A 17,576-nucleotide genomic window follows, 5' to 3' on the forward strand; every position below is an offset into this window, starting at 1 on the left:
TCACCTAGATGGCTCAGTCAGTTAAGCATTCAACTTTTGATTTTAGCTCAGGACATGACCTCAGGGTCAGGAGATCAAGCCCTCTGTCGGGTTCCACACTGGGCATGGAGTCTGCTTAAGATTCCCTCTTCCACACCCTGACCCCCGGTGCTTGTGTGCTCTCTTTCTCCTTAAAATAAATAAACGTATGTTTCAGTAATATGTGTGCTTCTTTATTAATACATTAAATCACAAGATCTAGTGGCAGTAATTTCAAAGTGGTGATGAGCACAAATGATATTTAGAGAGAATTATATGAAAATATTTATGGAATCTATTAGTAAAAAAATCACAGCTACTGCTAATGTAGATTACTGCTTTTGTTCATAGTGGAAGGAATTGCTCAATTTTAGTTATAAGTTATGGAAAATACTCACTTATTCTCATCCAAATTTAAGAATCTTGAATTCTATCTATGGACCTTTTGGGGGGAGGTCCATTATCACCAGGAGATCCAGGTTAAGATCCCTGAACTCCTTCATGTAATACTAATAAACAAAAGTTAGCCTTTATACAACATTAAATAATGAAAGGTAAGGTGGCATATATAATTTAGTAAATGTACCACATAACAACCTAGTCAAAAAGTTGAGATAAATTAAAAGTGTATTATCTCCATTACAATTTGTTTTCTTTGGCTCTGAACATAACCCTAAGCTTCAAATCTGTATGTGCAATGTTTCACATGGATGCTTCATCAAATACCTCACTCAACACAAAAATGTTATTCCCTCTTCTCTACATCCTTACCCATAATACCAATTTGTTTTTACTGTAGGTGTCCCCAAGAGAGAACACAACCTAGGAATCATCCTTGGCTCATCATCCTCCCTCATTCCCATTTAGCTGAATAAATGTCAAGTGCTGCCAGCTTAACCGGACAGTTCTTTTTAAAAAGCAAATTTGATCAGTTTTTTTAAATTTAGTTTAATAACTTTCAATGTTTTTCCATCATCTTTAGGATAAATTCCAAATTCCTTAGCTTGTCAGAACCAAAGTTCTCTATGATCTAGTTGTGTCAACCTTCCCACCCCCATCTTAGGCTGCCCTTCTTCTCCAACACGTTCCTATCATTATAGGCCTTTTGGGCCATTCCTATTTCTTCCTCAAATTGATCCCCTCCACTACCACTATCACTAGTTTAATTTTGCATGAAGAAACTTAACATATTTATTTCCATTTCCTTCCCTTATTTCCATATTTTATACTTAGAAATTCTTTTCAAATCCTGGGATCAGTTAATTATTTGCTTTATATGTAAGTATTTTTCTGAAAAAAGTTTGTACTATATATTTATGTATTTAACCTAACAGCAATGGTATGCAATGAGAATTTTACCTATTTCTTCTTTGGCTCAATCAAAAAATTGCCAGTTTTCCTAATTCCATTTGTTGAATACTAAATCTCTGTGTTACCTCTGTATTTCATTTATTCAATACCACTCACAAAAATATAAATGTATATAAAGTTATTGTTGTAGTTAATGAGTAACTCAACATCATGTCAGGTTACTGCAAATAATCTTGATCATTAGATATTTCACAAATACAGATTCTTATTAGATTTAACAATTTTAAATATTTAATAACATTTACATTTTAGAAAACACCTTATTTAATGTAAACTAATTTGCATTTTCAGTCAGCTAATTAAAATGGCAGAGAAAAGTAATAAATCAGCCATTAAGCGAATCAGCACTATAGTTTTTTAATAAAGACCACCAGGAGCAAATGCACTTTAAATATTCTGAGGATAATATGTCTATAATTAATGCCTACATAAATACTACTTTCCAGTTCTAGCCAAGACATTCTTTATTGTATATAAGCAGCAACCTCTGTATCTCCACCTCATTTCCAATTTCTTTTCAAGTGTTTTATAGATGGCAAGTTTTAAAATAAGTATGTGCTATACAACTTTAAATGTTAAAAACACATAAAATATATTCTCACCTGCATTTCTGCTCCATTTCATCTTTTAATTGCATTTCATTATGCAGCTGTTCTTCCAGCTTATAAATTGTTTTTTGCAAATTTTCCTGCTTTAATTAAAAACAAAACAAAACTCATCCTACTAAGAATATTCATATAGAACTTAAAAATAACAAGTTTGTGTTACCATTCTAAACTTGTTTAAGAAGGAGTTATTTGGTTCAATCTTAACCTTTTCCTTTCTATCTGAAACTACTATTAACTTAGTAACATTTTTTCAACACCTAGAAATATGTCAGGCACTGTGGTAGGCAATAGTAACATAAAAAATTAAGATTTGGTCCCTGTGCTCATGAAGCTAAGAATTAAACAGAGGAGTATAGAGAATAAGAGGGTGAAAAGAACCTATAATAACCCAAAAACATACACACAACTATTACAGTATAATGTGGTGATGGATAAAGTTATATAGGAGGTATTCTGAAGGACGGAAGGGGTCACATCTAATTCTGTCAAGAAAATGTAATGTTTGAGATCAGACCTACAAGATGAAGATATTTACTAAATGGAGAAGGTGGTAGAAAAAAGGCATTTTAGCCAGAATGAATGAGTCCAAAACTAGAGAAGCAGAAGAAAATACATTTTGGAAAAGGGAAGAAATCAAGTACAGGCAGAGAACAGAATATAATATAATGAATTTCATAAAATCTGAAAAGGTGAGTGAGATCACGTTTCTTGTATGCAAAAAACAGTAAGCAGTTAGATACTTCATTCAACCCATAAGCATTTCAAAAAGGGAAACAAGATAGTATTGGGATTTTAGAAATATCGCTTCATTAACAATAAGGTGAACAGAGTAGAGGGCAGAAAAAATCTAATCAAAGTAACCAATTAATAGGCTTTTGAGATAGTTCAGGCAAAGGAGTATATAGGTTTGATGTGAGGCAGAGGCTACAGGAATGAAGAGGAGGAAATGGATAACTGTTGTCAGTCAGAAGGTAGAATTTAGAACCTAACAACTGATTAGAAATAAGAAAAGAGATGAAACAGTGCAGCATAGGGAATATAGTCAATAATATTATAATAACAATGTATGGTGACAGTTGGTAACTGCACTTATACTGAGCATCGAGTAATACATAGAATTGTCAAGTCATTATGTTGTATACCTGAAATAATTAATGTATCATTATATGTCAACTATACTTCAATACAATTTTTTTAAAGATCAGAAAAGAAAAGAGGGGAAAAAAGGAAGAGAGGAACAATACCATACAATAAAATAGAGAACACAATAAGAACTGCTGGGGGAGGTGGTAGAGAGAAGGTAACTATGAGCTTAGCTCTGCCCTAAGTTGAGGTGCCGAAAGAAGCACAGAAGAGAAATCTAGTCAGAGAAGAGATGCAAGGTCTGGAACTCAGAGGAGCAAGCTGCACATACGTCAGATTACTCATAGAAAATGAGCAGACAGCCAAGATCAGAATTATCTTGAGAAACATTTAACAACTAAAGGGGAAGAAGGGAAGGAGGGAGAGAAGATGAGGAAGGGGAAAGAGATTTTGTCTTGCAAAGGAGACTGAAAATAAAATCTAAAGTGATGGGAAGAAAAACAAGGAAATAATGGGAACATGAAAGAGTTATAAAAGTTCCAAGGAAGAGGGATTAATCAGTGTTATTTGTAGCAAAAAAAAATAAGATAGGAATGAAAATTATTCATTTTGTTTGGAAATTACAAAGCTGTTCATTAGCATCTCTGCTGGAGACTTGACTTTCCTATTTATCTTTATGTTAACAGAAAGAGTAGGGACATCAAAGTACTCTACTTCCCCTGTGATCTTACCAGAGCAAAATATAAAAGGTAGCAGCAGCAGCCAGTGACAGAAACTTCTGACAATCACCACTGAACAAGATCAGCCCAAAGAAAACATGACTCCACTACATATTTTTTAAAGTCCTATGTACTTCTAATCCTACAGATAAGTTAAGACAGTGAGAACTGGGTTATTGCAGCTCCTATTGTCATCTTCCCTAGGTTAAAGGTTCTTCAAAGATTTCTGAGCCCCTGCTATATAACTTGGCACACAGATAGCTCGAAGGAGATGAGAATTTGAAAGAGATGATCAAAACAGCTAACGAGTCCTCACACAGTCCACTATCTTTTTCCCCACTCTCCCTTTCAAATTGCATGTTCTCTTAATTTAAGAGTAAATGTGTCAAGAAAGAGAAGAATTACATCAGCTTTTAAAAAATGATTGCTACCTACTCCCCTCCCCCTAATATGTAGGCTACAGTACACAGAGTTCAAAAAATGCTCCAAGGATGGACAAATAATTATTCTAATATTTTCTTTAAGTAATAAGCTCTATGTCCAACACGGGGCTTGAATTCAAAACCCCAAGACTGAAAGTCTCATGCTCTACCAATTGAGCCAGCCAAGCACCCCAATTGTGTCTAATATTTCTAGGAAAAGCCATGGTCAACTGAAAAAGACCTTCTCAAATCAAAGTAAGATTTTTTTAAACTTCTGTCTCATGAACATGAGCTATACAGACAATAGAAAGGACTCCTGTCTCTAATATTTACTTACAACAATAATTTTCAGTGGACAAATTAGATAATGCTTACTGTACTGGTTATTCTTCCATTTGCTCCCTTTCTTTTAGAGCCATGAAATCCAACCTCTGCCCTACTTTACATTGCAATCTACAGACTGCATTACCTGAGTTCTATTTCCTGTGATTTTAGGGTTAGTTATACCATATGGGAGACACCAGCAGGAAATTAGAAAGTGGGAGAAAGAAAGTATTCATTCTCCCCACCCTTTTATTGCCGTACTGTGGCAATGTTCTATATTCTATCTTCCTCTTTGATGAGGACAGCTTTTCTGAGCTGTGGTAACAATACTTGTCTCTCCTTGTCCCTCAGACTGGGGACAAGAGCTTTCCCCCACGTTGTTAATCATTGCACCCTTTATTTATTACTCCCCTTGACCCTGTTCATAGCAAGGTAAATATACCTTTAGGTAAACTCTCTTAATAAATGAACAAAATATGGTATATTCATACAATAGAATACATTCAGTATTAAAAAGGAATCAAATTCTGATATATGTTACAACATGGAGAAACCCTGAGGATATTAAGGCTCAGTGAAATAAGCCAATCACAAAAAGTCAAATTGTATGATTCCATTTACATGAGGTACTTAGAATAATCAAATTCGTAGAGACAGAAAAAGTAGGATAGTAACTCAGGACTACAGAGAGTGGAATAAAGAGTTTAATGTACACAAAACTTTAGTCTGGGATGAAGAAAAAGTTCTGGAGACAGATGGTGGTCGTTACATAACAATGTGAAGAATATTAATTCCACTGAACTGTACACTTAAAAATAGCTAAAATGGTAAATTTTATGTTATATATGTTCTATCACATACACACAAAACTTTAGTTAAGCTTTTTGAATGTGTTATTTGTTTTCCTGTCAAGATCCTTACTGGTACATTGATTTATCATAAACTCATAATTCTAAAGATTAGGAAGACTGCCACTGACAATATATGTAGCAATTTATAGTTTACTAATTATCTCAACATAAAATATCCCATTTGATACTCAGGCAAGAAATCAAGTTGGAAGAAGACAATAGGTAAAAAGTGCTATCAAAATTTAAGTCCACTACCACACTTTCAGAAGTAACATATATTTATTTACTATTACATACACAAAATAAACCATTTACAAAACAACTTTTTAAAAAAATAATAAGAGAATACCTACCAAGCTTTTATCCACATTGGGGCTACTTCGGTTATCATTAGGATTTGCTGAAGATAAGTATCTGAGAGGAAGTTTTAAAAGTAAAAAAACCAAAAAACTCTTCAGTATTTAATAACAACCGTATATACTGCGTGTCTTTTTTATGTTCAGTATTGTACTTTGCTATGCTTTTTAAAAATTGAATACAAGATCATAATTTTTTATTTTAGAAACATAGTATAAAAGTGATATATATTTTAAATAAAACCCCCATTTAGGTCAGAAGTGGCACTCTATAATCATATACCTTATTATTCCTGCAGCAAACATGAATATTCATACCAAGTAGGATAAATAAAAACCACTAATAGTCTCAAATTAGTTCAGATTAGGTTTTTGGCCATGAGAGCAGATTATGGCAGCTTTTGTCACCAAACAAACCACTAAAATGTTCCAGTTTTTAGAGCTTTTTTGGTTTTATTTATCTATTAAGTAAGTTCCACTCCAAGCATGGAGCCCAACACGGCGCTTGAACTCACAACCCTGACATCACGACCTGAGCTGAAAGCAAGAGTTGGACACTTAACCAATTGAACCATCCAGGTGCCCTAGTTTATGGAGCTTTTTGGATTAGGGATTGGGGATAAGGATTTGTTAACTTCTAAAGACATGGGCACAACTTCTCTCTCTGCCCCAATTATTCTTTAGCCAAGACTGATACTGCCTTTCTGGACCAAAAAAAAAGAGCTTTTGCCTTAAGTTCGGTTAATATAACCTAAAGTTCTGGTGGTGTCCTGCTAATATTTTGAGATTCCAAGGCTTACAGGGCTCTTTAAATTCAGTAGTCAGAATTACATATAAGATAGTAGTGACTTACAGAAATCTTTTTATGGACATCTTATGAGATTATCAAACACATCTAAACAGATCATATGAAAAAAAAATTCCAAATTCTCAAATGTTATATAAAGGTAAGGGTACTAGCTAGAGGTAGAGGTAGTAGCCTCTGCTACTGATCTTGCTACTTCCCCTAACATGCTACAACTACCACCATTAATACCTCTATCATCACCACCACTATAGTCACCACCTTGGTTCATCAGGAGGACATCTTCAAAAAGATGTCAAATAGCTACTATATAGTTCATAGCTATTATAGGCAGCTGATAATGCACTACATATTCATTAATAGTTTTTTTAAAAGAAGACAAGCTCCTTTAATTGCCATTAAAAATATATAACAGTGTTCTAAAAAAAAAAAAAAAACAGGAAAATGTTAATTTTTGTTTTCCATGGAAAGCTATTCAGATTCAGTAGAGAATCAAATAATCAGGAGACAGTAATAAGCACTATATAACAGGTTTGTAGAGAAAAGGTCCCATGTAACAAATCACAAAATCTAGATTTAGTACAACTTCAATCCATTAACTACTGAGTGTCTCAGAAATTCAGTGTGAGATTCCACATCATGTAATGTAAATAAAATCATATAGCAGTACCAGTGGAATCTGAATTGGATAAGAAATCAGACCATTTGGTCTCCAAGATTTCCTCTAAATTTTATTTTATTTTTAAAGATTTTATTTATTTATTCATGAGAGACACACACACACAGAGAGGCAGAGACATAGGAAGAGGGAGAAGCAGGCTCCATGCAGGGGACCTGAGACGGGACTCGATCCTGGGATTCCAGAATCATGCCCTGGGCCAAAGGCAGGCACCAAACTGCTGAGCCACCCACGCGTCCCTCTTCTAAATTTTATTTTATTTTTATTTTTTTAAAGATTTATTTATTTATTCATGAGAGAGACAGACTGAGAGAGAGGCAGAGACACAGGCAGAGGGAGAAGCAGGTTCCTCACAGGGAGCCTGATGCAGGACTTGATCCCGGATCCCCTGATCACAACTTGAGCTGAAGGCAAGCGCTCAACCGCTGAGCCACCCAGGTGTCCCCCCTCTTCTAAATTTTAATATGCTATATAACTGAGGTTAATATTTGACCTCTGCAAAGTTAATAATATAACTCTCTTGAATGCAGCACTGAAAATATAAGGACATCACTTGTACACATTCATTCATTCTTCCACTTTTTATCTTCTTTTTTCTTTCAAAGTTACTGTATATATTATATTGCCGCTTTCATATAGAATCTGGTCATTTAGGTAACTTTTTGAGAGGTTTTAGATTATTACAAATAAATAAAAATAATAAGGTTTAACCTTTAAACCATTATAAATCATTCTTCATTTAGCTATATTTCAGCAATAAAGATCTCTAAAAGTATGTTTGGATTTCAGGAGTAAGAATTTCAGAAGTTTTCTATTTCATGACAGTAACTCAAAATTATACTTACACATTACCATAAGGCTAACCAGTATTTTGCTGATTCTTTAAGATAACCACACCTTCAACCATTCATGTAATAAGCAATTATAAAACAACACTATGTTATTCAATAAGGTGGTGGTACTTTAGAACAGAATACAGGGATCCCTTGGTGGCTCAGTGGTTTAGAGCCTGCCTTTGGCCCAGGGTGTGATCCTGGACTCCCGGGACTGAGTCCTGCATTGGGCTACCTGCGTGGAGCCTGCTTCTCCTCCCTCTGCCTATGTCTCTGCCTGCCTCTGTGTGTCTGTGTGTGTCTCCCATGAATAAATAGAATCTTTCAAAAAAAAATTACCAAAAGATTTTTTTTAAAAAAAGAACAGAATACAATTTTTACTTTTGAGAAACCTGGAAATTCATTTGGGATATGCATCATATGGATGCAAGGAAAACCCAGAGAACATAATCAAGTACATGACAATGTACTACAAATAGTATATATAATGTTTATTTAATTAAAGATTACTTTTATATAGATAAACCTAAATAAAGTCATTAACTTCTATGAACAACAGAAAATCCAAAAACACTGGAGGTTGTTTATATCAACATTTCAAGTGTTTCAGAAACCAAGCCAAAGAATAATTGATAATAGAAAAAAAGAAAAAAAAAGAAAGAAAGAAAGAAGTTTTTTTTTTAAAGCAAAAACCACTAGGAAACTTGTCTAAATATATATACTTCAATATAAAATAGCCACAATATTATATTCATGGGTGTTGGGGAGGGGAAGGATTAAAATACTAGACTTTTCTAAGAATCAAAAGTCAAGTACTATCTGTAGTACTTGATGCAACAAAAAGTATCCAGTACTGACTTACAACTGGATTACTGGAGAGATTTCATAAGGCAGGATTAAATTGCATTCCTGTTTTCTAAACTTGACCTGAATAGGCTCTTATAAAAAAAAGTTCACTTTTTGCTTAATTTAAAATATGTCCATTCCCTCACTAGGATATGAGCATCTTAAGAGAAGGTACTAACCATATCTTATTCATCTTTCTCCCTACACCTTGGTGCTTAGCATATACCTGACAAAAAAATAAGTTGGCAAACATGATTTTTATTTTTTTAAAGATTTTATTTATTTATTAATGAGAGACACAGAGAGAGAGGCAGAGACACAGGCAGAGGGAGAAGCAGGCTCCATGCAGGGAGCCTGACATGGGACTCGATCCATTGTCTGCAGTGCTAAACCTCTGAGCCACCCAGGCTGTCTGGCAAACATGTTTGTTGAATGAATGAATGAATGAATGAATGCTCAGCATACTGAAATGTTAAATGTTTATATCTCAAGCCCATTTGAAGACGAAAGTTAACATCAGTTCATACAAATAACAGCTAACACTAACTGAATATTAATGTTCAGTGTTCTACTGTTTTGATTTAATTAACCCTTACAATAGTCCTATGAGACAAGTATCATCACCATCATCATCCCTATTGTTGAGGAAATGGAGGCATAAAAGTTCAAAGTTATTTGTCCAAGATCACAAGGTCTTACATGCTGTAAGACACGTAAATTCATTTAGCGATTTTCTGGGGAGGAATCAATTTTTGCATTACCAAAAACTATAGGCCTTTGTAACATCAATATAATGATGATAACGCTAGAAAACTATTTGTTGTTCCAAAACATATTACAGGGGATCCCTGGGTGGCTCATGGTTTGGTGCCTGCCTTCGGCCCGGGGAGTGATCCTAGGGTCCCAGGATCGAGTCCCGCATTGGGCTCCCTGCATGGAGCCTGCTTCTCCCTCTGCCTGTCTCTCTCTCTCTGTTTATCATGAATAAATAAATAAATAATCTTTTTTAAAAATTTATTTATTCATGAGAGACAAAGAGAGAGAGAGAGAGAGAGAGAGAGAGAGAGGCAGAGACACTGGCAGAGGGAGAGGCAGGCTCCATGCAGGGAGCCTGACATGGGCCTCAATCCTGGGTCTCCAGGATCATGCCCTGAGTTGAAGGCGGCAGTAAACCACTGAGCCATCCAGGCTGCCCTAAATAAATAATCTTAAAAAAAAAAAAAGTATTACAAAATCAGAACTCTTTGGATAATGAGCTTAACCAAGATATTAGTATTAATAGAATTTATTAGTTGCTGTAACCTGAACATATATAACTCATTACTCAGCAAATAATTTCTGAAACACGGTATCTTGATAATGGATGAGTTTAAAAGAAATGAAATATGGAATACTACAAATATCATGCATCACTGAAAAATGGCATATTAAAATCTCTTCATATACCATTAAATGTTCTTAAAGTAATTTTGAGATATCCCTAAGAAAATAACAGACCTCAGCAAAATCAGTACCTACCCCTAAAATCAATGTTTAGCATACTTACCTACGATTGCTATAATATGTAAATCCTACAAAGGGTAACTGATTGCCAACAAAAGCTTTAGGTATGGGAAACGTTTCTTCATCTCCTTTATCTTCTTCCAAGTCATCAAAATTACTTGTATCAATGTCACTACTTAAATCAGGTACAACTGGTGCTACAGCTAAAAATGGAAACAAAATTAATAGTTCACTTCAAATTTAATATGAAAATAAAGGGAAACAAAGATTCCATACCAACGACTAAATTTCTTACATATAAGTAAGTTGCAAATCACAAATTTCATATGAGTTGAATCCTATTTTAGTTGGTTTTATCAGGATTATTACTCAACTGATATTGATAATTATAATTCTATGAAACAATTACCTTCAAAATCACCTCTATCACCTATACTTCAAGTTTAATTTGGATATTAAAAGTATTAAGGTTTGTTTTGTTATATGTCAAAATATGCACAAGCGGTTAGGACTACAGAAAAGACTTTTCAGAAACCATAGCATACTAAATTGTATTCAAAGTTGACTGGTTTCAAATACAATATTTTGTTTGTTAATCTGCTATATAGCAAACTAGAAATCAAGGTTACTTTTTTGTAGCCCTGGAGAGAACAACATTTTGGTACTGAAATTTTCCATCATTTTCTTTTCTTAATGACCAAGAGAACTGCCTGACTAGACAGTTTTAGCTTCCTAATAATACTAACTGCCTAATTTGTAAAATGAGTGGGTGTGGCAGGGGGGAGGTTTGTCTCTCCTTGTGAAGTAAATAAATCAATTGTGATCTTGGCATAAATTTTACTTTAAAACAGTGCTTCTCAATTTTAAAACAATTTTGCCCCCTGGGGGGACATCTGACAATGACTGAATACATTTTCAGATGTCATATCTGGGGGATGTGTGCTAGTGGCACCTAGTGGGTAAAGACCAGGGAGACAACTAATCATCCAAGAAAGTTCAGGACAAGCCACACAAAAAAGATTTATCTGGTTTAGTGTTCAGGCTAAAAAACCATTCTTTAAAATTATCTTATAAGATCGATTTTAAAAGAAAGCAAAGCAAGTCTGATGAATTTTTTGCTGTTTAAGATTAATCTAGTTTTTTTTTTAAATAGATTACACACCATTTCAGAGTAGTTTTAAAATGATACAAACTCTGTCTAAATTCTGAGATACAAGTAGGGGAAATCCTAGGAGAATTATAAAAGTAATACTTCTATATTTACAGTAAGACATATAGGTTTTACAGGATACCATATAATCACATCAGAACTAATAAATAAGGATAAAAATAGCTTTACAGAATTACAACTGATATACAGACTAGTCCATTTATAAAAATTTACCTTTCCATAAGTAACTGGTAATATAGGAATCATGTTCCATAAAAAAGAATCCAGCTGATGTCATAAAAAATGGCAGACAGCTCTAAGAAGCCACTCTTTCACTGAAGTAACCATTATGCTGGCAAAAACTATCAAAAATAACCTTTTCAGAACTCTGAGATCTAAGAAAAACCTTAAAATAAGCAGGGGAATATATTTTTTGAAGATTTTATTTATTTATTCATGAGAGACACTGAAAGAGAGAGGCAGAGACATAGGCAGAGGGAGAAGCAGGCTCCATGTAGGGAGCTCAATGTGGGACTCAATCCTGGTACTCCAGGATCATGCCCTGAGCCAAGGGCAGATATGCTTAACCACTGAGCCACCCAGGCATCCCAAACGGGAATATTTAACGAAAAAAGAAGCTAGTAAATTTTGGCATTTTGGGAATTGTCACTGGCTGACCAATGACATATTAATGGAAAACAGACATCAGTGATCACACATGACAAGGAATACAGACTTTGTAAAAATAATTTGAAAAAGTCACTAAACAAATGGATGTGTAGATTCATAGGTTTCATCAGATTGGTTAGTTTGGAGCTATTATTTCTTTAAATATTTTTTCTGCCTCTTACTCTACTTTCCTGGGACTTTCATAATGTGTATGTTGGATGCTTTATGATGTCCCAAGAGTTCACTTTCTCATGTTGTTTTCTTTCTTTTCCTCCACTTGATAATACTGGTGGTCTTATTTAAGTTCACTCATTTCTCTGCCTGCTCAGATCTGCTATTGAACCCTTCTAGTACATTTGTAGTTTCAGCTATTGTACTGTTCAGTGCCTGAATTTCTATTTTGTTCATTGTTCTCTTTATTGATACATTGTATTTTTTAAGATGTACTCTGGCTTCCTTTAGTTCTTTGTCCATAGTTTCCTTTAGCTCTTTGAGCACATTTATGTCTCTTTATTTAAAGTCTGTTTAATAAATCTAATATCTGGATTCCCTCAGTGGTGTTTTCTGACATTTCCTTTGTTTTCGGTAAATAGTCCATACTTTTTCTGTTTCTTTATATGCTTTGTAATTTTTTTGGAAATGTAATTCTGGAAATCAGATTTCCCCCTTCCCAGGTTTACTAGTATTGCTTGCTGTGGACTTCAGTCATCCAAGAAGCACAATGAACTCCAAGTAAGAAAAATTCAGGTCCACACTATGACACATTATAATGAACTTTTGAAAAGACAAAGAATCTCCCCCCCACCCATAGACAAAGAATCTTGAAAGCAATAGAAAAGTGACTTGTCATATACAAGGAATTCTCAATAAGATTAAGAATCCATTTCTTTCTTTCTTTTTTTTCTTTTTTAGGTAGGATATACACCCAGTGTGGAGTCCAACACAGGACATGAACTCATGACCCTGAGATCAAGACCTGTACTGAGATCAAGTTAGATGCTTAACTGACGAGCAACCCAGGCTCCCTTTAAGTGCATTTCTAAGGAGAAACTTTGAAGGCCAGAGGCAATGGAACAACATATTTAAAGTGCTGAAACAATGGTTCACCAAGAATTCTATATCTAGCAAAATTATTTTTCAAAAATGAAGGACAAATTAAGAGATTCCCAGGTAAAGGAAAGACTAGAGACTGTTGCTAATAAACCTGTCCTATAAGAACAGTTAGTTTTAAGGTTGAAATGATAGAACACCAGACACTAACTCAAAGCTTTGTGAAGAAATAAAGGTAACTACACACGTAAATATATGAGCCAGCATTATGTATTTTTGTTTTATAAATCCACTTTTTCCCCTATATGACTTAAAAGAAATATGCATAAAATTATAATTTGTTAATGAGCACAGAAAATATAAGGATGTAATCTGTAATGATAACAAAGGAAGAAAATGGATCAGTATAGAAGCAGTTTTTGTATGCTTTTGACAGTAAATTGTATTAATTCAACCTAGATTGTTATCAGTTTAGGATGTTAAATGTACTCCCCAGGAGAGTCACTGTAAGAAAATGACTAAATAATATATAGAAAGAAACTGGAGAGGGAATCAAAAGAGTATGCTATAAAACAATCCACTCAACACAAAAGAAGGTAATAATGCAGGAATTGTGGAACAGAAAGACAACATATAGAAAACAGAACAATGGCAGAAGTGTTTATATTTAGTGTTCATTTTAAATTTAAATGAATTAAAGTCACTTATTAAAAAAGTAAAAACAGGAAGAATGGATTAATAAAACTAATTACATGGAGTATACAGAGATTCACTTTAGATCTACAGACAAATAGGCTAAAAGAATGAAAGATATTCCTTGGAAAAAAGAGCTGGGATCTATACTAATATCAGACAAAACGGACTTTAAGTAAAATTTTTTTTTTTTTAAAGTAAAATGGTTAAAAGAGACAACACAATACAAGAGATATGGGTGATACTACTGATAAAAAGAGTCAACTCATCAAGTTGAAACAATTATAAACATATATGCATTTACAACACAGCCCCAATATATACGTAATAAAAATGACATAAGTGGACAAACAGTTCTAAAACAATTATTGGAGTTTTCAATAACCCATTTTCAATAAATGAACAGAACATTCAAACAAAAGATGGAATAAGAAAATGCAGGATGTGAACAATATCCTAAACCAACTAGATATAACAGACATATAAAACTCACTCCACCACCAACAGCAGAATACACATTGTACATGAGACATTCTCCAGGACAAACTATATGTTAGGCCATAAAACAACTTAATAAATTTAAAGATACTGAAATCAAACTACATATCTTCTCCAGCCATGATGGAATGAAACAAGATTTCAACAATAGAAGGAAAATTGGAAGTTTCACAAATACCTGGAAAATAACATAGTCTTTGGTTTCAAATTTTTATTTAAATTCCAGTATTTTTTTAAAGTTCTTAAAAAAGAACATTTTATTTGTTTATTCATGAGAGAGAAAGAGACAGAGACACAGGCAGAGGGAGAAGCGGGCTCCATTCAGGGAGCCCGATGTGGGACTCAATCCCAAGACCCGGGGATCACGACCTGAGCTGAAGGCAGATTCTCAAACACTGAGCCACCCAGGCATCCCTCAGGTGTAAGGTTCTATTTGTTAACCTTGGCACTGGACACATGGGAATATGATTTAAGAGACTGTTCAGGTTAAAATAATCTGCATAAACATACATATATATATTTCTAAAATGTTACTGTTTTACGCTGTTATTTAACATATAATGTAGTATTAGTTGCAGAAGGAGAATTTAATGATTCATCACTTACACATAACACCCAATGCTCATCACAGTAAGTGCCCATCACCCATTTAACTTCTGACCTACCCACCCTCCTCCCCTCCAGCAACTGTCAATTTGTTCTCCATAGTTGTTTCTTGGTTTATCTCTTTTTTCTTCTATTTGTTTTGTTTCTTAAATTCCACATGAGTGAAATCACACAGTATCTGTCTTTCTCTGACTTATTTAGCTTAGCATTATACTCTTTAGCTCCAACCATGTCATTGCAAATGGCAAGATTTCATTCTTTGTTATGGCTAAGTAATACTTCACTGCATATATATACCACATCTTCCTTTATCCCATTCACCAGTTGATGGACATTTCAGCAGTTTCCATAATTTGGCTAGCGTTGATAATGCTGCTACCAACATCAGGGTGCATGTATCCCTTCAATTCACTATTTTTGTATCCTTTGGTAAATACCTACTAGAGCAACTGCTGAATCATAGGACAGTTCTATTTTTAACTTTTTGAGGAAACTCCATACTGTTTTCCAGAGTGGCTGTACCAGCTTGCATTCCCACCAACAACGTAAGAGGGTTTCCCTTTTTCCACACCCTTGCCAACATCTGCTGTTTCCTGTGTTGTTAATTTTAGCCATTCTGATAGGTGTCAGGTGGTGTCTCATTATAGTTTTGATTTGTATTTCCCTGATGATAGTGATATTGAGCATCTTTTCATGTGTTTGTTAGCCATCCAGATGTCTTCTTTGGAAAAACGCCTATTCATGTCTTCTGTCCATTTCTTAACCGGATTATTTATTTTTAGGGTGTTGAGTTTGGTAAGTTCTTTATGGATTTTGGATACTAACACTTTATCAGATATGTCATTTGCAAACATCTTCTCCCATTCTGAAGGTTGCCTTTTAGTTTTGTTGACTGTATCATTCACTGTGCAGAAGGTTTTATCTTGAAGTCCCAATAGTTCATTTTTGGTTTTGTTTCCCTTGCCTCTGGAGATGTATCTAGTAAAAAGTTGCTACAGCCAATGTCAAAGAGGTGAAAACAACATATTCTTAAAAAAACCAATGAATCAAAGAAGAGATCACAAGGGAGATCAGAGAAAAATACTTTGAGAAAAATGAAAGCAACAACCAAAACTTACAGGACCAGCAAAAGTAATACTCAGAAAAATTTTAGTTGTAAAAAAATGCCTGCCTAAAAAAAGAGAGAGAAATCTCAAAACAATAACCCAGCAGACACCCTAAGGAACTAAAAAAAGAAGAGCAAACTAAGCCTAGAGCTATAGTAAGGAAAGAAACAGTAGAGATTAGAGTGCAGATAAACAAAATATAGAATTGAAAAGTAACAGTGAAATTAACAAAACCAATAGTTCTTTTAAAAGATCAACAAAATTGGGGATCCCTGGCTGGCTCAGCGGTTTAGCGCCTGCCTTTGGCCCAGGGTGCGATCCTGGAGTCCCGGGATCGAGTCCCACGTCGGGCTCCCGGCATGGAGCCTGCTTCTCCCTCCTCTTGTGTCTCTGCCTCTCTCTCTCTCTCTCTCTCTCTCTCTCTCATGAATAAATAAATAAATAAATCTTTAAAAAAAAAAAAAAGATCAACAAAATTGATAAATCTTTTACTAGACTAAGGGGAAAAAAGAGAAGATACAAATAAACCAGAAATGAAAGTGAGGATATAACTACTGACCTTTTACAAATAAAAATAATAAAAGAGGGATCCCTGGGTGGCAGAGCGGTTTAGTGCCTGCCTTTGGCCCAGGGCGTGATCCTGGAGACCCAGGATCGAATCGCACGTCGGGCTCCCGGTGCATGGAGCCTGCTTCTCCCTCTGCCTGTGTCTCTGCCTCTCTCTTTCTCTCTCTCTCTGTGACTATCATAAATAAATAAATATAAAAAAAAATAATAATAATAAAAGAAAAAAGTACAGGGGCATCTGGGTAGCTCAGTCAGTTGATGGAGATGGATGGTAGTGATGGTTGCACAACAATGTGAAGATGCTTAATGCCACTGAGCTATACAGTTAAAAATGGTTAAAATGGTAAATTTTATGTTATATATACTTTGCCACAAAAGAAGATAATTTTTCTTAATGTTTTTAAAACATGAACCTACCACAATACTGAGAAAGTCTAAACTTCTATGTCCCTGAAACTTGTGAGACCTCAAATTCTTTATCTATGAAGCCTACACTGATAATCTCTCCCATGAGAATGCACAACTCTAAAAGGGAGGATACTAGACTTAATTAATGCAAAGAACCTGGAATACCATATATGTGCTTACAATTAATTTTGTTTGTTTTTGAATGAATGGAAAACTTATCACATGAGCTGGCAGTTACTCCTATTATCATCTTGTATCTTTTCCCACCAGCTATAGTGGATTAGGTAATCACAATATCTTATCTCAGATGAGATCATGAATGGCACAGTGTTTTGCAAATTACATTATTATACTTAACATAGTATTGTTAATAATTTTTTTGTTATATGTAATAAAAGTTACCATTTTATT

At 34.5% G+C, this 17,576-nt stretch overlaps 1 protein-coding gene across 3 annotated transcripts in view; it reads right to left on the minus strand.

The window, feature by feature from the left end:
• ROCK1 (Rho associated coiled-coil containing protein kinase 1) overlaps positions 1-17,576 on the minus strand; it is a 138,220-nt gene that overhangs the window by 53,651 nt on the left and 66,993 nt on the right. For 2 of the 3 annotated variants that reach the window (XM_072828982.1, XM_072828980.1), the window contains exons 10-12: positions 10,462-10,621; positions 5,750-5,810; positions 1,992-2,080 (exon numbers count right to left, since the gene is read on the minus strand). In XM_072828982.1, the coding sequence (XP_072685083.1) occupies positions 1,992-2,080; positions 5,750-5,810; positions 10,462-10,621 (310 nt within the window). The remainder of the gene's footprint in view (positions 1-1,991; positions 2,081-5,749; positions 5,811-10,461; positions 10,622-17,576) is intronic. The other variant, XM_072828981.1, reaches the window with a different exon arrangement.

This window comes from Canis lupus, chromosome 6, assembly GCF_048164855.1.
Source record: "Canis lupus baileyi chromosome 6, mCanLup2.hap1, whole genome shotgun sequence".
Taxonomy (NCBI): Eukaryota; Metazoa; Chordata; class Mammalia; order Carnivora; family Canidae; genus Canis; species Canis lupus.